Source organism: Cygnus atratus, chromosome 4 (assembly GCF_013377495.2).
Source record: "Cygnus atratus isolate AKBS03 ecotype Queensland, Australia chromosome 4, CAtr_DNAZoo_HiC_assembly, whole genome shotgun sequence".
Lineage (NCBI taxonomy): Eukaryota > Metazoa > Chordata > Aves > Anseriformes > Anatidae > Cygnus > Cygnus atratus.
Genome location: NC_066365.1, coordinates 67,658,007 through 67,679,055, shown reverse-complemented (window position 1 = coordinate 67,679,055; position 21,049 = coordinate 67,658,007). Strand labels below are relative to the sequence as shown.

The following is a 21,049-nucleotide window of genomic DNA, read 5'->3' as shown; positions in this document are numbered from 1 at the left end:
TAATGTTTGATGTGTTTTATGAACTTGGTAGCTATGCTGTAAAGCCAGTGGTCTAAGGCAGACTCCTGGTAGGAATTTGTGATGGTGAAGTGCAGATGACAGTGTTTTGGGTTTTCTCTCACTTTTAACAGGATGGAAATCCCAGGGTGTGCAAGAGAGAGAAGAAATTTGAGATTTGGACTGATCCAGAAATTTTGCATTATGGTCTTATTACTATGGCTCTGACCACCTTTGGTCTGTGAATCTGTATCTGGATAATATTTGCTTACCAAGGCTATTGTCAGGATTGATCAGAGGGTGTTTCTACAGTGCTTTGAATATGGACAATTCTATCCAAGTGCTAAATCTATTATTAAATCTGATGTTTTCCAGGCTGCAGTGAGAGAGCCAGAAAGTTGTTTGCCTTTCATGTGAGCTGTGAACAGAGAAGGAACTCATTAATAAGAGTTACTAAAGAAGAAAATCAACCTGCCAAGATGGAGCAGCTGCTCTACATTTTTTTTTTTTTTTGACATGCTGGAAAGTCTATCACTAATTTTAATAACTTCAAGAAATAGTTCAGAGCCATTTTCTAGTAAATGAGAAAGATCAGAGTAGTGGCACCGAATATATTATCTCCACAGAAAAGTTTTGTGTGACATAGAACTTGAAGAATGGGGTCTTTCAAGAATTGCAGCATTACTTGGAAGAAGTTATTAATGCAGGAACCTTTGCACTCAGTGGATTTAGAATCTGAGGACATGGCTGTTGAAAATCAGTTCTTTATAAACATGGGATTAATTAGAGGGTTGAGGTATTTTTTTAGCATTTAGAAAGGTCTAAGATATCAAGAACATGCTCGAGAACAGGACTAAAGTTCAAGCAAAGTTGCAACAACAGAGGAAGAAAAGAAAAACATAAAAGCTGGCGACATCCTTATCCAATAAAGAATTTCTGTGTTCTGGAGAAATGTGTCTTCAGAATCTAGAGACGCATGTCCTTAAATGACTATAATGACTATGGAGAGGCATATTGCATCTTTTTTTTTTTTTTAATTATTATTATATTTTTTTTTCTTTGATGTCAAAAGCAGTTTTGCCTGACTAGGGAATAGGTAAAAGTCCAATGTGTGAGAGCCACAGGGAACTTGTGGAGCAGTTCAAGGTGTCTGCAGCTGAGTATTTCAGCTAGTCAGCTTGACCCATCTTAAGTACGTAGATACTGACTGTTGAGTTTCTTTGGTGCTGGTTAAACTCAGATCTAAGCCAGAACTAAGGTGACACAACAAAACCTTAAAGTTACGGCAACTGAGCAAATCCTTTTACAGTGTAAAAAAAATACTATTTACCCCACTTCTTACTAGTTGCACACAACCTTTCTGTACCGTTCTTAAATGATGTTATGAAGGGATGGACTTCCCTGCGTTCTGGCCATTCTTGCTAGGGTAATAACATCTTAAGTGTTGAAGGATCCCTTGAAAATCTTGAACTTGCTTCAGGGAGTAATCCCACCCACAGGCATAGGACAGAAGTGTAGGAAAAATGTTACGTGGAGCAACTACTGTTCCTTTTCCATCCCATCTGCTTCAGCTCCAGTGAAGTTTGGTGCATCAGTGTCTGCCACAACACACATTTTTTGTGCGTGTAAAAGTTAGGCTGAGCTTGCTGGGGTAGGTTGGGGCTGTTAAGATCAAAACAAGTGACGGTTAATGTGATCCATGTGATAAATGACAGCCAGGATGGGGTAAGTGAATGCCAGAGTGTTATGTACAGATTCTAGGCTGCAGTAAAGCCTCTCTGTTGCTCTGCATTTATACCTCCCTTTGCTTTAGTTTTTATGTGCTTCCATGCTGCCTTTCCTAAACCAGGACAGATGAAAGAAAGCGGTCCATGAGACTTTGTCTGATGCAGGACATTCCCACACAAGTCCAAAGAGTGGATGGAAAAGGGGCTTTGAAAGAGACTTTGTGCTCCTAAGTCTTGTCACATGAGGATATCGCGCTATTCGCAGCATAAACTGCAGCAGCCAGCTGTCAGTCAACTGAAATGACTGTTTCAACAGCTGGGAATCAGTGGGACATGAGCTTTGGCCGTGTTCCTTCTCCCCTAGCCACATCCTTTGTAGTAGTTTGGATTCTGTGGAATCCTCTGCTAATTCAATGCTGATTGGAAGCAATTTTGAATGCACAAGAAATTCAAGACCGGAAAATATTAAGGAAATATAAACCTTTTCCAGAGCTGGTTTATTGCAAGGACAGAGAAATGTTAAGTGGGCTATATCAGGGCTCGTAACTGTATACCTGAATCCTCTGCAGCACTGGCAAAACTTTTCCAGATGAAGTTTGCAAATTCAACTCGTTCCTTGAGACTGAAAGTTAAGCAGAACACATGTGCTATGGAGATAACTGCTATAGAAAGCTTTGGAAAGCTACAGAAATAATTATACCTAATAATTTATAGCAGTGCTTTCCGATGTAGGAAAAGCCTGTTAGCAGCCCCCATGCATAGTTAAGTATCTGTATCCTTTGAAGCTGTGCAGTTTAATTATAGTTTCATTACCTTTGACAAACCATAATTTCAGTGATGGCTGGGCTTGTCTTAATCTTACTATTTTGAGCTTTCGCTCCCTTGTTTGTCCTTTTAGTTCCATCCATTTCTTTCTAGTGTTGACCACTGATTATCTTGTTAATCATTTTTCTGGCAGAAGTTGACTAACCTTAGCTATAAATGTGGGATTGCAATTGAAAAAGAAGGAAAATGAATGCAAAGATGGTATGCAAGGCTTTAATCTTTATTCTTCATAGGTTCATAATTAAGCCCACTCTAGTTCTCTCTTTGTGTGGAGCAGGATGCACAGGTTATAGCAAGGATTCTTTTCTTCATGTCTTTATGTGGAATGGGCTGGGAGGAAGGAATCAAATAGCTAGTCTAATGCAACTTGGCATGGTTCCTTTGCCTACAGAACAGGCCCAAGTGTATTTTTAGTGCAAGTACAAGCTAAGCTCTCACTGTCGAACACTTTGAGGGAAGTGGAAGAAGCAGCAGAGCTTTCTTAGGGCAGTCCCTAGGTGAACATTTCAAAATGGTAATTACAGCTTAAAATAAACTTTCTTCATCTCTAAGAATCAGTAGACATAGGTTTAATTTGTCATAAATGTTTGAGATTTTACTTTGCTAGCCATTGAGATATTTCCATATTTCAGCCCTTCTTTGTTTATCATTTTTCACTGTAGCTGTTGTGGTGTAGTTGAATCCATGAGTTCCCTTTATTTTCTTCAAGGACAGATGACTTGGTTTTACAGTCTTGTTGCAAGCAGAAAGCTGTGTAAAAGGAAAACCTTCTGCACTTTTGTATAATATGTGGAATTAATTTTCTGCTAATCGGGAACTTTTTAACAAGCATAGTTGTGGTGAGTTAGAATGCTTCTCAGTACAGTTGCATAAGAACTCCTTTGAAACATGTAAAATGTCTCTTACACATTTTGGCTGAAGTCATCCCCCTTCCTCATCAGAGAAGGAATGGTTCTGGGCCAAGAGTTGAATGAATTATTAGAGCTTTTGTTTTATACATCTCTTCCTGTGTAAATTTGCCATAAGGCACCCTTTCCTAATTGAGAAGGCAAGAATATCTGAATCCCTTTGTGTGTGCATGTTAATGCCTGTCCTTTGCATTTATGTTCAGTTGCTGCAAGCTTCCTGCTAAGCAGTGCTTTCGTATTGACTTTTAAAATCTTGAAATGGGATAGTGTTCCTGCTGCATCAGAGCTCAGTTATTTCTGGGATGTGCTATTGTAAGAAAATGTAGAAAAACACTTTCCGTTTGTCAAGCTGTCCACATTTCACAGGTGTTTCTGCGCTACTGATATCCACAGTGGTGGAACTGTTAATCTTGTGAACTTTAAAATACGAAAGAGATGGATCGTGTGAGGTGCTGCATCCTGTCTGTGTACACCCTGCCTCTTCTGTGTCTTTTACATACAGAGCAAGAAGAATGGGGTTAGGAAACCAAACTGCTTATTATCTGAGCAGTAAAATCTGCTTTTACTTGGACCTACTTGGGCCCCATCTGGGGCTTATTTTCAGTGGTACAGTAGTTTTGTCTGAGTCTCTACCCTGAGTGGATTTCATTTGGTACAGAATGAGTGGAATTTAACGCATCTGTTGTACAAGGAAGCTCAGACCAGCAAATGCAGGGAAATTGAGTGTATTTTAAATATAAAATATTCTTGCAGTAGTGTAATGCTACCCCCTGTTGGAAATTAGAATATATGGAATTTAAACTGGAATACAGGGAAGTGTTTGACTTTGTGTGTATGACTTTCTGTCTATTATACTTGATAGGACTTTAGTAGTGCCAGTCTCTATTATATACAAATATATGTATGTATATAATATATATAAATATATATGATTTTTTTTTTTTGCATAAATAGAAGATTCCCCCCAAGCCCCGTCATCAGAACTGAATCCTTTTTGAAATAATCTTTTCATGTTAACATAGGTGTTTTTCTTTCTTTTTTTTTTTTGTAAGATAGATGTGATACCAATATGTAACCTCCTATAGCCATGTTGATTTCTATTGTTCATAAACATCCATCCATTCATAAAGTCCTTACCACTTCTAAAAGAGAAACACATTCTGTCTTTCTGCATGGCTGAAGTTACTGTACACACTATAATTCAGCTGTGTTACAAATAACAGCACTCATGTTCACCCGTGACAGTGTGAATGGTTAAAGCAATGCTGTGGGTGCACTGCTGAGCCTTCAACAGTCAGAACAAATACATATTTGAACTCTTTTGCTTAAACATCACAGCTGGAGTTTCTGTACGTAGCTTAGGAGAGTGGCTTAACTAACAAGACACTGGCTGAGCAAGGCTCTGAAAGGGGAAAAGGGAATGTAATGTTATTATGAAAACATCCCTAAAAAGTTGACAAAACTATCACAAGTTAGAAAAACTGCTGAGTGTCTTATGCTTAAATTAAAAATTGTTCTTTTTTATAAAATTCCAGAACAGGTCTTCTGCTACTCTGAATCACCACAGCTCAGCTGAGAAGTCAGGGGGAAGGCAACGTACCTGATTTTTACTGCCTGGAAGAATTTGCTGTATTTATTTTGGCCTTAGGAATATATTATATGCTGAATTTAAGACTATATCAGGAGTATCTGCCCTGAATCTTAGATCTGAATGTTTCTTGAGAGGAATCTCATAGCTGGAGAAAAAAAGTTACCATTTCAGAGCTTGAATGTACTTGATGGTTTATTTTATTGGCAATTGTGTAAGGAGTCTTTCTTGTCCTGAATGGCAGAATGATTTTATGCAATGGTGAAAGATGAGGCAGTAAAGACTGATAATAATGCATTTTATTCTATATCTAGCATCAGCTCATAGGTGTATTTGTTCAGGGTTCTGTGCTCTGAAATGAGGTGATAAGTACTATGCCCCAGCTGTTGTGTTTGATGAATATACCTTATGACATTTGCATATGGTGTTTTTATTTCTTATGAAGAATTGTTTTTAGTTCCTGCTTTCTAACTCCTGCATCAATTCTTGGCATGTTTCTCACATACAGAGAACAAAAATTATTTTAGAGGCAATTTGCTGTCTCTTGCTTAGCCATTTCTTCTGGCTGGTTGAATTCTTCAGCCTGGCCATAGCTCCTGCTATGAAAGCCGTCCTCTGAGGTGAAAGGTGTCCTGATCATAATCCAATGTCTTTGTGGTGTGAGGTCTGTCATGAAGCTTAGATGAGATCCTATGTTCCGGAATACTCATAATCATTAGTGTCCACCTTCTGACTGGAGTGGCTTATATAGATCCACCTTGAGGATTTGCTACTGCAGTATCTCTCTCTTCAGCTTGTCACTGTACCGTACCCATCCTTGTAACAGCTCCCTGAGAGAAAGAAGTGCTTCTACCTGCATAGAAATCAGTGCTGATTTTTTCCCTGTGGTTAAGGACAGATGGATCAAATTCCCAGGGGAATTCAATCATCTGGAACCAACATAGCTTTTTTTTTTTTTAAGTACTATAAGAAAAATAAACCTTAAAAATAAACCTCCTTATGAAATTAGTTCAAAAATGTAAGACTAAAAATACCCTGAATCTCTGTTTGAGGGAGGTGGTGGAATGTCTTTATTTACATCTCAAAAGCTGTTGTGGTTTGGGACATTTCTCTGTAACCACAAGCGTGGAAAAATGTCTAGCTGATACTGGTGCTAGGACCATTTCTGATGGTTTAGCGTTGTGTGCCTTCATACTCTGCTCAGGGTGAGCTTTATTGGTTTGTGTCAGATATTTGTGCCCTTGACTTTTTTTGGTCTAGCCTAGAAATATGCAAGCTTGACTTGTGTTAGTGCCTGGAAACAGACACAAACTTCACTGATGTGTTTACACCAGCTATTTTATATGTATTTGTTGGGATTGCATAGCTGTCTCCTTTAGCATTCTGCCTAAACACTTTTGCATGTAATGTGTGATGTTAAAAGGAAGTTATTTAGGTTGAAAAGCTAAACCCTTTACTGTTAAGGAATTGACAGATTTACAGTTGCTCCTGCTGTCTTGATTTTACCAACACGTGTCTCTCTTAGGCAGTGAATGGGGCAGATGTCCCATGGAAAAGATGATATGTGACCATGTAATTAATTGCATTACAGTCCAGTTTGGCACAGGACTAGTGTGACTCTTTGGTATATACTAATTCTAGGTCCATTTTTGAATACCAAAACAAGAACAAACCACATTACTTGTTGCTGTGTCAGCTTCCTCGTGCCAGTACCATATCGGTAGCAGGGCACGAAATTTGACCCTTCAGCATTGCAACCCAGACTCTACCATCTGAAATTCGGGGCTATGGCCACTGGCTGGAAAAGGCTTTCATGTCGGGTGGAAGCTGGGCAGCTGGGTCCAGGTACTGGCTTTTGTGGCAGCCATGGCAGAAGGCTCAGCCCAGGCTTTCTTACTGTCTTAAGCGAACAGAGGATAATAAAGAGAAGGATTGTTTATGTTGTCCTGCTGGACTGTTGCATGCTGGTGACAGTACTTTCGTGGGCCTCATGGCGGCCTGCAGCTCCCTCACTAGGGGAGCGGAGGGGCAGGCGCTGAGCTCTGGTCTCTGGGGACAGTGACAGGAACCGAGGGAATGGCATGGAGCTGGGACAGGAGAGGGTCAGGCTGGCTTTAAGGGAAAGGTTCTGCACCCAGAGGGTGGTCAGGCACAGGGACAGGCTCCCCAGGGCAGTGGTCATGGCCCCAAAGTGCTGGAGTTCAAGAAGGATTTGGACAACGCTCGCAGACATGTGGTCTGAGTTTTGGGTGGTCCTGTGTGGAGCCAGGAGTTGGACTTGATGATCCTTGTGGGTCCCTTCCAACTTGGAATATTCTATGATCTTGTAGTGTGTCATTTTCAGAGCTGCAGTATGATGTCAGTGGTCGTATTGTGGCAAATGGCTCACGGCCCACAGCAAGAAGCAGAGGGCCCCTCTCAACAAAGGCCTGTGACTGGCACAATAGTTTGAAGTCACCACTGAAGCATTCCTCTGTAAAAATATAAGAACAGCACACAGATCTAGACTAGCACTAAACGATACTTTTAATTCTTTTTCATCTCTTTTGGTTTAAACAACATCTCTAACCTGTGGGTTAGTTGGGCTGTGACTATTCCGCAGGTTTTAGGAGGCACATTTTAATGTGACACAGGGCACTGCTTGCTGGTGCCACTAAAATCATCAGCTTCATGCTCCAGAAAATAGCTGATGTTTAGGTTTGGCTGAGCAAACTGAGATGTTTCTGAACTGACTTCAGCAATCCTTCCGTAAGCCAGCAGTTGGCTTGCGACAGATGAAGCTGAGTAATCAGAAGTTTGTGGCTGAAATTGGAGCCCTGCACCTGAAGCATGCCATGGTCTGGAGTTTCTGTTTCATTTGGAGTTGTTACGAAAGACTGTAGAGTTTAATAATTTTGTATTGTCTGTTCAGAACCTGATCAACTGCTGGGCATTGTGAAACAGCCCAGCAAAGCAGATGACCTTTAAAGGTTGCTCCACATGTCCATATTTATTGACCTTTCCTGGGAACTCTTTTTTTTTTTTTTTTTTTTTTCCCCGTGGCAGCCTAGGCATTTCAGCTTTAAACTTTTCTTTTGATTTGCTCCAAGAATAAGTCATAGCCTTTAATCCTCATGACAAAAGTACATTAGCTGTGAGTTTCATTAGGAACTGATTTATTTTTGCTGAAGTATTTGAGCTTTGCAGAACTTTGGACACGTTCGAGGCATTTTCTTTTCCATTTTCTAAAAGCAGTTTAGAATTTTGTATTTTTGTGATGCTAATTTCAAAATCCTCACTCAGGATTTCCCATTGAATCCTTTGCTTCCTTTTTTGAAGTTGCCCACAGCTCAAGATGCTATAGTCATAAACATAACTGCAATCTGCTGCCTCCTTCTACATACAAATTATGTGAAGCAACCACAGGGATACCGATGAAGGGCCATCAGCTGTATACAGCAGGCATGAGAATGTTCATTGTTAGAGAAGTCTGCTTCGTTTTTCTCTTTTCAGTGACCTCCCATGGATTCTGAGTCATGATTTTGATGGTCTTCTATTGAATAACTGGATGTTTTGCATGGCATTGATAAAGCACAGTGGCTTCAAAAGTAGGGGGAGGGAGAAGAGGAAAAAATCTAGGTCATAATCTTCCTGAAAAGTAAGCGGCTGGACAGTGTTGCAATCCATCTTCTCCAATTATGAGTGTATTTTTGATATGTGCAGGATAAAAATCTGAGTGCAGATAATTGCTCCTATCACTGCTTCCTCTTTCCAAGAAAGAAGATGGGGTCTTCTCATTTATGTTGAGCCTTTCTTCCAGTATGAGGATCCAGGCTGTGGCAAAGCTTCATAGATATGCATAAACAAATGCAAATGACACTTAAACCGTTGTACATCTAGCTCTTACTAGGTTCAGAATAACGGAGCTATAAAAAACTTAGATGAGCTGAAAGCAAAGCTTTAGTTCCAAAGATACGCAAAGGGAATGACATAAGCTGTGGCTGATGAGGTGTGTCTGAAATGTTGACAGTAATCAGGCAAATGGCATTTCATTTCTCTTGCCAGTGACGATGGAGACCAGCTCAGCATTGCAAACTACAGAAGCTGATCTACTCTTTCTTGGAAGCATGGCTTCCTCCCTTTTTATCAGCCATGTTTAAAAATATGAAACAAAAATCTTTTGGCTCTTTGAGAATATGTGTTTTATACCCTCAGAGCCAGTAGTAGGAGGAATTAGCCTTAAGAGTGATTTGTGTATGTAGAGAAATGTAGACGTGTTGCTCTTTAAATGGGACAGTATTTGTGTCTGTTTTTTTTTTTTTTTTTTTTTTAAATGAGGACTGATTTAGAAAAACATGTATTTCATGGAATTTAAAGTGAATCAAACTTTGAATAAAATCAAATGAAACAAAAAACAAAAAAAAAGGAGAGAGATATATCAAATATGCATAAGAAAAAATAATCCATTTTTTATTGTAAAAATAATTGTGATGGTTATTTGCACGCACACACACACACACAAATAAATGCCAAAGCTTAGATTCTGTTCAGCTGTTTAGGGCAACAGAGCTAATCTATGAATAATGATCCAGCGTATCAAACTAGTGGTTCTCTTAACATCTATCATTGAACCCTACCCAAGTTATTTGGAAGCAGAACATCAAAAATGAATGTCATCTGACAGCAGCCAGATCACTACCAGAGTTAAAATAGCCCTGGACATGTAGTTCATGATGTGTGATATACAAGTGGTACATATCCGTTTACTGTGGGTGTTGTAGTGGTGAGGTTGTTTGAACTAACAACCATGCATCACATATTTCAGCACTCAGCTCGTGGGTCACAGATAAAAGAATCCACATTAGAATGATGTTTAACCTAAATTATATTACAAGTAGCAGTAGATTTCCAGGATTTAGATACTCTCATCATTAATTATTGTCTGAATATCATATCAGGCATAACAAAAGCATGTTATCTGAGTGAGGTCACTTACTCATTTTCTTCTTTGGCTTAATGGTAGTTTGAGTTCTGTATTATACTCTGCATTTGAAAACCATGCACTTACACCTGTACGTTATGCCATAATAATTTATTTTTTTTGTTTCCTACAGACCAAAGCATGTTTTGTCTTTGTTATGTAGAATGAAAAAAAACTTTTAAGTCGCTAATCTCATTCTTTCTACTGGGTTGCCTCAGCAGCAGCCACTGTAAGTTAGTGGAGTTTCTCTCTTATTAAGGATTGTGACAGGAGGCCTCGTAGTTGCAGAAATAATAGAATAAATGCAGTGAAATGAAAATGAAAACAACAACTTTATAGTCTGGAAAAATCACTTGATAACAAAAGATTGCTTTTATTTTTTGTTATTATCTTTGACTTTTTTTTTTTTAATCTAATCACATCTGATTCTTCTGTTTATTTGTTGTCTTCCATCTATTCACTATAATTCCAAAAATATTTTATCAGTGTCCCATATCTGATGAAATTTCACACATCTAACTTCTGCCAGCCCTTTTGCATCTTTTTGTCAGGTGTGATCTAATCTTGTAATAATGAGTTTGAAGGTATATTTGTTTGGTATTATTTGTCTAGTCTTCATCAGTTTTCTTATCTTACCCACCTAACCCATACATTCTTATGAAAAACTATTTAGAATTTATTTTGTAAGAGTGACTAGGAATTCCAGTCATGAAATAAGACTCCATTGTTGAACAAACTGCACATATGTTAACAAGGTGACATCTCTTTAATATTTGGCTATTTCCATATGATATATGATGTGCAGAATAAATAGAAAATGATGGTTTGAATGCTGCACTCACATTCAGAGGTCTGAACTTCATGTTGATTTTTTATTTTGTTTGGCATTGTGCTGCTTAATGTGAGTTAAAAATCAAAGTTTCTGCAGCTGAAACATTCAGCATTGCTAACTTTTCAATCCTTCTGTTTCTTGCAGAAGTACTAGACTTACTCAATGTTGAGAGGAGGGAAAAAGGGCAAAACTTAATTTGCAAGTAAATCAAGTAGTTACAATTTGGACTTAAAGGGGGAAAAACGATAGTTAGCAAGTAGGAGGCAGTGCTATTTTGCAAATAATAACTTTGCTATAAATTGAGGAGAAAACCAATTCTAGTAAAAATATTTGTTTCTTTACATCACTGTTGCTTGTAAGAGCTGTAATGCTGAAAGAGTTCTCCTCTCTGGGAGGCTCAAAGAATAAACAAAGACTCAAAGTACCTTCTTTCTTTAAAGAGCTCTCCATCTCCTTGCAGGTTTTCTGCTTTCTATCCTTTATTTCTATCCATGTTTTTACCATATTTTATGATATTCTGATGTGCAATGCATTTATGGGAAAAGAGTTAAAAATATTTTCAGACTTGCTATCTAGTTTCATGCATCAAGCACAAGCCCTGAATGACAGCAAGGCTGTGCAGATAATGAGTCTAGAGGAAAAAGGGAGGAAGATAAAGACTTTTTCCCCCTCTCCAAACAATTTGTGGTTGACTTTGTGAAATGATAAACATATGGTTCTCCCCTACCCCCCAAGTTACAAAAATACTCCTTTGTAAAAGCAAAAAGTTGCAAGAAAGTTGTGAGATCCTTTCTTATTAGCAAGATTTGAATTTTATGCATTTCAACACTGCAGCCTGCCACTTTCTATTTCTTTAACTAAACTAGCAGGTATTACCTTCAAGACAACATAATCTGTTTTACATCCACAGACACAAAAAAAGTCAGTTTTTTTTTTTTTGTATTCTATATTAATATACCCATAATAAATTATTGGAGGCAGGAGAAATGTTTTTTTGAAGTCTGATATAAAAAACAGAGACAAAAAATGTAGAAATTCTATTGTAACAGAAAAATATTATGTTACCTAAATATACACGATATTACTCACATTGGATTACAAAGTCTTCTGTATGTTACCTGAGCAGATAAGTATGCATATTCCCCTGCTGAAATCAGCATCTTCTGTGATGGCACACAGTAACTATAGGAACAAAAAACATTCCATATGGTTAAATTATTATTATTTTTTAATTATTTTTTATATTTTTTTTTCCAAAATACTGCAGGATGATTTTTTTGTTGTTGTTTCAGAAATGAAATCTGGGCTATGTTTCTGATCCCTCCACCCCCTTTCCACTCTAAACAGTTGCTCACATTCAGTGTCTCTTATGTTAAAACATACTGCTAGCATAAAAGCTGCATAAACGCTGAGGCTGGAGATTCCATGTCTGCAATAGGATCAGGCTGGTCTGTTGTCTGATGTGTGCTATGCTACTATTCCAGGCTGTTTTGTGTTGCGGATATCAAAATGGCATTCAAAAAAATCCTTACACCCCCAATGATCCAATGAAGCTCTTTTAATGTGTATTTTATTGTGTGAAGCAGAATCACAGTAATCTTTTCTAATCTTTTTCCACTTCAGTGCAAGTTCCATCAAAGCCAAAGAGTCTTTCCACTTGCATTAAGTGAAGTTGGATAGAGTTGCTAACTCTGACAGTTTTTCTTGTATGTCACATTTATAGTTTCTGAAAAATGGAAGGCAGCTCAGAAAAAGAGTTTTTGAAGTAGTAAACAAAAGGAAGCCTTAAAGTGATTAATATACCATCAAGAAAATAATCTCTGATTCTTGAATCAGAAGCTACATCACCACTTGAAAGCATCCTGACACATAATTTCACAGAAAGTATTGCTTCTGGGAATTTCTGTGCTTAGATTTTTATTTTTTTTTTTCAGGTGGAGTGAATACTGTGAAATTCTATTCCTTCCATCTTGCTGTTCAGTGGTGTCACCTTGTTCTGAATTAAGCAATGCATTATGTAATAAGCTTTACATCTTAATATGTTTGCTCTAAGAAGACCTTGTGCAGGAATTAGTATGGCTTGAACTTTTTAGTACATAAATAAACTATTTTGTTTTCTGTTGGGAAATTTTGGGAAAGTTAACACAGTGCTTGTACAGAGGTGAAGATAAGTAGTACATATAAAGTCCTGATAGCTTCTCAAAAGCTACCAGTTCATAGGAAAGCACAGGAAACATATCAGAGGTCACAGGAAAGTCTGTGTGTTTAGATTAAGAGAACCGATGCCAGGTGTTAACATAAAACAAAATTTTACTGCTTTGGAATTAAGCAGTGTTACTGCTTAGCTCTAGGAAGCATATAGTGTTTCTCCACTTCGAAGTTCAAAAGAGCATTTATTAATCAAAAAGAATAGATCGCAATGATGAATTATTGCTCTTGCCAATATCCCAGAAGTAAAGAGATCTCCTTGGCAGAGTGGTGATCCGCAGCATAGAGTGGGCTGGCTTCACAGCCTACCTTGATGTTTTAGTGCAGGAGCAGCCTTGATGCTGTCTGGAGATCAAAGTGCCAGAGCATCCTCCAGATCATCTTTAAATGACGTAGAGTAGCTGAGAAAAATCTGGCCTGCATATTTTGGTGCTTACTGTTGGGTGTGGATGGGCACTGGTACTCAGGCTGCCTGCTTTGATGTGCCTCAGCTGCCATTGTACCAGCACGATACCAGTAATGTGAAGTAGCTGAGATGGCCCAAAGCTTTTCTAGAAAGACCCTGATGTCTCTGGTGGGATTTGTAGGCAGTCTGAAATTGATCTGAGCTCCAAAATAAAATGTGCTGGTTTTATGCAGCTGGGACAAGCACACCCAACTTTGGTCTGCTCACAGCACCTACCACTTTAAGCTAATATAGACATGGCCTTAATTAATCTGTTAATTCATTAATCTGTTACTCCAACTCAGTGCTAGCTGTGTCTGAATACCAAATTTTTTTGCTTTTTGTAGTTCAGTTCAGGACTGATTCAATTGTGCTAAGCCTCATTGAGCTTGCTGCAGCAGTTGTAAAGCAACCAAAGCAAAGTTAGTTTGCTTTTTACTAGTACATGAGGGTTTCACAAATTATTCCTGTTCTAAGCACCTTCAGGTGTGAACACTTTTGTGTGTGTTCTGGATTTGAACAGCATGTGTTAAGCCTTTGCAATGGTGAAGTGTTTTCTCTTCCATTCTTCCTATACTTCGTAAAATTTCTATTGCATGTAAAGATTTTCATTCTAAAATTTTCTGTTTTCTTTAGGGATCAGCAATATTACAGTCTGGAGTCTTACCAGCTATACCAGGTAGGAACCACTTAGTTATTTGTTTTGTTAAAAAATGATGCCCAAATGGTCCCAAACAGTGATCAGCAGAACAGCAGACATGGAAGTAGAACTAAAGACTGTATTGAGAAGCATCGTGCTTGTGGTGGGTTTTGCTGCTGCTATTCCTGAGACTGACATTTATGAAGTACATTGTAATCTGTAGTATCTTCTATTGTAAAGATTAATGTATTTGATTGTTCCCACCATTTTATAATGTAAAGAGGTTCAAACGTGTCAGTTTCTATAGAAAGTTATTTATTGCTTTTCCTGCTTACATTCTCAAAGTCAAGATGAAGTTCTTTTAGGCTATACTAACATCAAAGGCAAGCTTGATTTATATGTTTTGTGTATATAACTAGTTTTCTAAATAACAAAAAACCACAGGAATGGATGCTTAACAGAGGCAATATGGAGTGGCTTCTCTTATGCCCATGAAACTGCTGACTGACAGACAGTCAGTAAATTACATCATCATTTTGCTTCACACATAACATTTTGTAAGGCTTTAAGTATGCTTGGTTTTGTATACTGTTTCCATTTCGTTCTTTGAGAGATCTGTGCAGGGAAGTTGTTTAGTTTCTTAAAGATCTTTGTATTCATTAACTATTTACTTGATAATTCAATAGATACACTAAATTTGTCATGTACCCTACTTCCAAAAGAACACTACTTCGTGCTTGGGTTTCTTTATTAATTTAAAAACCTTGGCAAATACATAAAAAAAAAATAGCTGACTGATGCTTGTGTGAACAAATCCAGTAAGATTCTTAGGATCAGGAGGTGTCTTTGAAGAAGGTCATAAGTAATTCTATTCCTTTGTTTGTCTTAGCAGGAGAAAATCCAGAAGCATGTCGCAGATCTTATTCCTAGTTATTCCACTCGAGTCAGTGGAATTACTCTTGATTTATAGAGGTCTAAGTAGAAGCACAAATTGGATCATTACATCTAATTTTATTTTTCCATCTAATATTCAGGTTTCTAGTCCCCTAATCAACCCAAGGAAACCAGAGCAATTCTTATGATGTGTGTGTAAATGTAGGGGAACTTGCGTCTATAGCTTGGTGTGGTGGGTACAATATTATTTCTACATTGAGGTCAGTGGCAAATTAAGTGTGCATGCAAACAAGATCTGCTGAGAACTTAATCTCAGGGTATTCATGCAGGTGAAGGAGTTAGATGTTTTGAAAAAACTTATCAAAAGCAAACTGGAAATGCAGATAGAAGCCAGCTTTTAAGATCAACAAAAAGGGAAGATGCAACACTGGAAAAAAATGGGTCATTTTTCATATCTGGTACACTAGGAAAAGAAACAAATATTTGTTGGAATGCATATAAAATGCTTTAGGTGGATACAGCAGCTGAAGTTTTTAGCCATCTTTGTGGGGTCTTCAGCTCTCAAATAGCCTCCTGTGATTCTGTTACTATGTATACCTGTAGAACTTTATTCTTCAATACTTTACAGCTTTTCGGAATAGAAGGAAAAAACATGGTTTCTCTCATTGTCTCATTTTATTATCCTCAAATGTTCTATTTGGAAGTATTGTTTTTATATATGTGAACATTTCAAGTGTAGTTAAACTTGGTGTTGCAAAGCTTTCAAAATAATACTGTAGCCTTTCAGTGTTTTGCATAATTCTGGGCATGTACTTAATGTCCCTTGGTGCTGAGCCGTAATGCAAACAGTTATATTGGACTAAAGGAGAAGCATTAGAACTTTTCTGTCTCTCTCATGTTTTTTAATCCATTTTTTGTGGATAACATAGAAGCATACTAATTTGAGAAAACTACTTTCAAAATTGGCTTGCACACTACATGGCAAGTTACCTTTACTAATGTGTGTGCAATGTTATAGTGACCCAACACAGTTTTATTGTTTGCTAGTACCAATATCCACAAGCATATTTTATTTCTATCACATAAAGGGTTGTATATTTTTTTTCATACTTTTTTTTTTTTTTTCATACAAATGCCAACACACCTCTTTTAGTACTACAGGTGTCCACATGAACTGTTCAGCAATTTTTGCTCGAGTGCCTCAGTTTTGTATCAACAAATGGAGTTACAGAATCAGGATAAATTGTTTAAATGTTTTTCAGTATATTGTCTGTGAATGTGGGGAATGATATTCTTCTACTCTCAGTTACGTATGCTGGGCAATAGACTAAGCTACTTCAGAGAAATATGTCTAGTTCTAATGGCAAGCTGGAAAGTGTTCATAAATAAGGCAACAATTCTGAATTTTATTACTAGTTAAAAAAATCAGGGTGAATCATTAAAGCCTGATTTAAATAATTCTGTTGCCTTTGTTATAAATAACTTCATAAAGATTGATTAGAAAGAGAGACTGAATTAGATTTCCTGCATTTGTAGGAGTAAAGTGTTCTCATTGTTATCATAACTTTATAACAGAAATCAAGATAAGAGATGCTTTGGAATTGTATGATGTGGATATGCCTGCTCTTAAGTATAATAGGCTATATTTATGGTCATTATGAACATTAAAATACCTTGACAGGAGATGAGAATTTGATTCAGATTTCCTGATTTCTGAGAATGCTGGATTGTGGAGACGCCTAGATTAAGTACAGTTTGGTCTAAGCTCTCGAGAGGTTATACAGAGTTTCTCATGACTGCTTAAGAAATTTTGTAGCCTGATCTAGTGGATGCAGTGTCAGAGAGGTATATGTAGGTCATTTTCTCAGGTTCTCCACATGTATTTTGAATTAAGGGATCATGAATGAAGTACACATTCAGTGTTGAGAGCTGGAATCAAAGGACAGCACTTTTCTTCACAGGATGGTGAGCTAAAGAGCTCGTTGTTTTCTTGGTTGTCCTTCTGGTGCTATAAATCACTGTGATGTGTTTTATAGGGAGTAGGAAAAACAGGGCTCAAGTGCTTGTCTAGTTCAAATCTCTGTCCCAAGGCTAGGATACGCTTCTGAGCATGTGTCTGCTGGGTGTTTGTTTAGCATGTTCTGCAATGAGAACTCTTAATCCATCTAAATTGTCTGAAGTCCTTTACTGTTCTTACATTTAGAATGTATTTCTGAATAGTTGAGGTGTTTCTTGCTGTAACTGAGGTCTATCAGTTAAACCTTGTGCTCTTTTCTAGTTCATAGTAACAACTTAGATGGGAACATTAGTCCCTTACTTCTGTTATCTTCATGCTCTCATTTAAAATATTTGAATTTTCTCAGCTGAGTAGAAGTCAGCCACAGATCTTCTGTTTTATCAATTACGTTTAAACCACTAGGTTATTCTGTGGAAGAGAAAAAAAGGGCCACTATTTCTGTCCTTCATTGCCAACCTTTCCAAGTCAACTGAGCAGTCTGATTCCCAAGCCTCCTATTTAGAGAAGCAAAATTGAGAACGGGAATGGGGTTGCAGATGTGCTTAGGGATCCTCTGCAATTCCTGGAGAAGGCATTTCATGCAGGCTCTATGCATTATTTTTCAGAAACTTTAACCCCTTCCCATTAACACCAGGGAGTCTGAATGTTCAGGGATTCCCAGGAGCTAGACCCAACCTCAGGCATTTTAACACACAGATTAAACATCTGAAGTGAAAGCTCTGGTCTCCCTGTTCTGTGCTGCAGGCTCTGGTATTACAAAAATCAATAGCTGAGTGGGAAAATAAGTCAAAAAATGTCTTCTCTTAGAAGCTGTGTACTTGAATATTGTACAGTTTTGTGACCCTTAAATTTCTTTTATTTTTTATTTTTATTTTTTGGCTGTGCAGTTCCATTTTTTCCCCATATTGTAAACAAGCAAATTCATCAACATTGCGACAGACGCTCTTGCTATCTGTTAGCCTCTTTGTTGTAATACCTACACAATGCTTGACTGAAGATGTTCTGAGAGGCTGAATTAAGGAATAAACATAAAACAATGCTGTGGATTGGAATTCAGCTGAAAAGTCAGGGTGCTGATTATGAACACAGCATCTCTATTACATTATTCTTAGGTAGATAGGGAGTCAAGGTAGGGAGATAAGAAAAAAGAATAAAATTAAGTATATAATGGGTGATGGATGCTGAAAATGAACTTGTCTGTCTGACAGCTTAGCTTTTATGATGGAAAAACAGGCTTTCTCCCAGGTATTTTTAATACTTTTATTGCAAACATATTCAGCTTGATGCTTCTATTCCAAGCTTAGGAGTTTCAAGGAATTAATTGAGAGTGGTGAGAAAGAAGAATTTGGCTCATACTGAGTTGGTTATTGTTGCTTAGTTTGGAAATAATTCATAATTCACAAAAATTGTATAGGATAAATGTTATCTGTTCTTCAGCTGTAGGAAAATAATATCCGCAATGATACATTTATTGAGCCAGTAAAGGGCTGTGTGCTGAACAGTGTCCACCACACATTGCAGGGCTAAGCATTACAAGAGCCATAAGAGCCATTTTCATGGCTGTTTCTCGTGATATGTGTGCTGTATGTTGTGCTTATTTTTTGAAGAGTGGACATAAAGAAATGAATATGCAGTTTGAAAAACTTTTCAAATAGTGGTTGTCTTCACTGAGCTACACTGGATTTTTGAGTCTAATCATAGATAGGAATGCAAAATATTCTGGAAGGAGGCAACTTATTTTCACTTTTTTACATTTTGAATACCACTGTCTCTTTATACATTGAAGGAAGTAGAATACAAATAACTTTCTTGATGAACTATTCAGTTGTAACAAAGACGTGAGCGAGTCAGCCACACAGAATTGGATGGCATAGGAAACTGCAGAAATCTATTCTTAACAGTCCCTTGTAAGATGAAAACAGTGATGGAAGGGATTTTCTGTCTCCTACTGGATGCTTCATATGTTCAGAAGGGTATCTTGCTAGCATTTCCTTTCCTGAAAGTGTTATCCTAGGATTCACAAATGAGAAACAAGCCAGTATATGTGGTAGCTGTAAAGAAGAAGGAAGAAAATAGGTCAAACTCTGTTGACGTCTGTTTATACAGTGCAGTTCAAAGCTTCACAAGAATTCCATGAGAGATTTGACTATGTAAATATGTGTTAGTTGCCAGATCTGAAAATGAGGAAAATGCAACAGGTCAAATCCTGAAACATTAACATGACTGTTTTAAAGCAGCTTCAAATCGGAAAATTTCAACTTGACCATAAATGGACTGGAACATTTTATGGTTGTAAATTTCCTTTCCTGTTGTGTGTGCTCTTCACAAATCCTAAAAATGTTGCTTAAAAATCCATATTTCCTGTAGAATGATTTCTATTGAATTGCATAAAGTTTTTGAGGGGAATAAATACCAGTTTTGTGATGAAGCTGCAATTAGCATAAAGCTGTAGTCTTCTTCTCAAAGTGAGATGAGACTTTCAGCTGCATGAAGTATATTCAGATATACTTAATAGTGCAGGGACAGAATGTTCTGAGGTGAGAAAAAGGAAAATCAGTCACAGTGAAAATACAAGTAAATCAGCTAGTCCAGGATATCATACTTTTCTGTCCTATTTTTGCATTTATTTATATCAGCAGCCTTGTTAAAAACAAAAGTTCAAACAATATTTTTAGTGCTTAAGCTCTCGTCAGGATACATAAAGATTCTACAATCTGATCTCATTTGTTAAAATACAAAATCATTTTTTCAGGATGGCATGCGTGACAATTCTTGTAACCTTGGATTACCCTAGACACGCCTTTGAGTACAAAGCAAAAAATGCAAAACCGAAGGTTTTAGTTCAGTCTTGTGCTTTTGAAACATGTTCACTATTTTTTAACCTATCATCTTCATTAAGTGAAATTATGTGTACTTTATTTAGATTTATTTTATTATAGTGTGGGAATAATTTCATAAGCATGAAAATGATTAGAATTAGAAAATAAGTTCTATGAATATATACTTTATGCAGGGAAAAAATAAGGAATTACCATTTTCTTTTGGTTCCTAGGTCATGCAGATTTCTTAAGCACTTGAGATTGTATTTATCTTACATAATTTCTTCATGTTGCATATGAATTATGTTAATTTTTGGATGCTATTTTAAAAACAATTTGCAGAGAAGTGTCTAAGCTGCTCAGAGACTATTCATCAGTTTTGAAGACAGTGTTAATTTTGTACCTGATCCCAAACACCCAGCAGCACATGCCACAGCTGCCCTGTCACCAGTGGCAGGGTTACTCATAAGCACAGCCTCCTACCTCATTTCTGTTAAGTACCACTTACTTGCACAAGAAGTTCCCTTGAAATTATTCATGTCAGGAAGTAAATGCCACTCACCTTGATTAAGGTGCCCATTGTAAGAACAGCAGAGAGAAGAAATTCATGGCTGGATAACAATAATGCTAACTGAACAGGTAGGTATAATCCTGATTATTTTGCTGGTTGCCTGAAGAAGGGTTATGGGGATGCAGAGAAACATATACCACTTTGTATGTTTCCAAGCTGCTAGCTCATCTTCCCTCAAGCTTCCTTATCTAGAACTGTGTTTGGGACATTCATGCTGATCTGAATAGGGCAGAAGAAAGAAGACTGAGCCATCTGACATGCCCTTGGTAAAGCTTTCCTGGCTGCAGCACTCTAAAGCTAGATCCTTCACCTAGCCTTCAGCTTGCCCCAGTTCATGTATTCTTATATCACTGGACAGTAGACTACTGAAGTAGGATACAGTTCTTTCCATTAATTTTATTAGGTTTTGGATCCAGTCTGGTGAGATCTTAATGACAGCTTTAAATTTTGTTGTTACCAAAGCTGTGTTATGGATTGCAAAGGCAACTCCTCAGTTTTTTCCCGCCATTTTACTTCTTGGTTGAAGATGGCCATCTCCATGAGTAAGGTACTGCTCTCTATGAATAGAGAGGCCAGATACCTCAAAATTTTATAGAAGGCATCCTCTCTTTCTAAAAA

General features: G+C 37.5%; 1 protein-coding gene across 1 annotated transcript in view; it reads left to right on the top strand.

Annotated features, from left to right (window-relative positions):
- Positions 1–21,049, top strand: part of DOK7 (docking protein 7) — a 64,067-nt gene that overhangs the window by 35,501 nt on the left and 7,517 nt on the right. Inside the window, exon 8 of the mRNA XM_035547276.1 lies at positions 14,127–14,169. Within this exon, the coding sequence (XP_035403169.1) occupies positions 14,127–14,169 (43 nt within the window). The remainder of the gene's footprint in view (positions 1–14,126; positions 14,170–21,049) is intronic.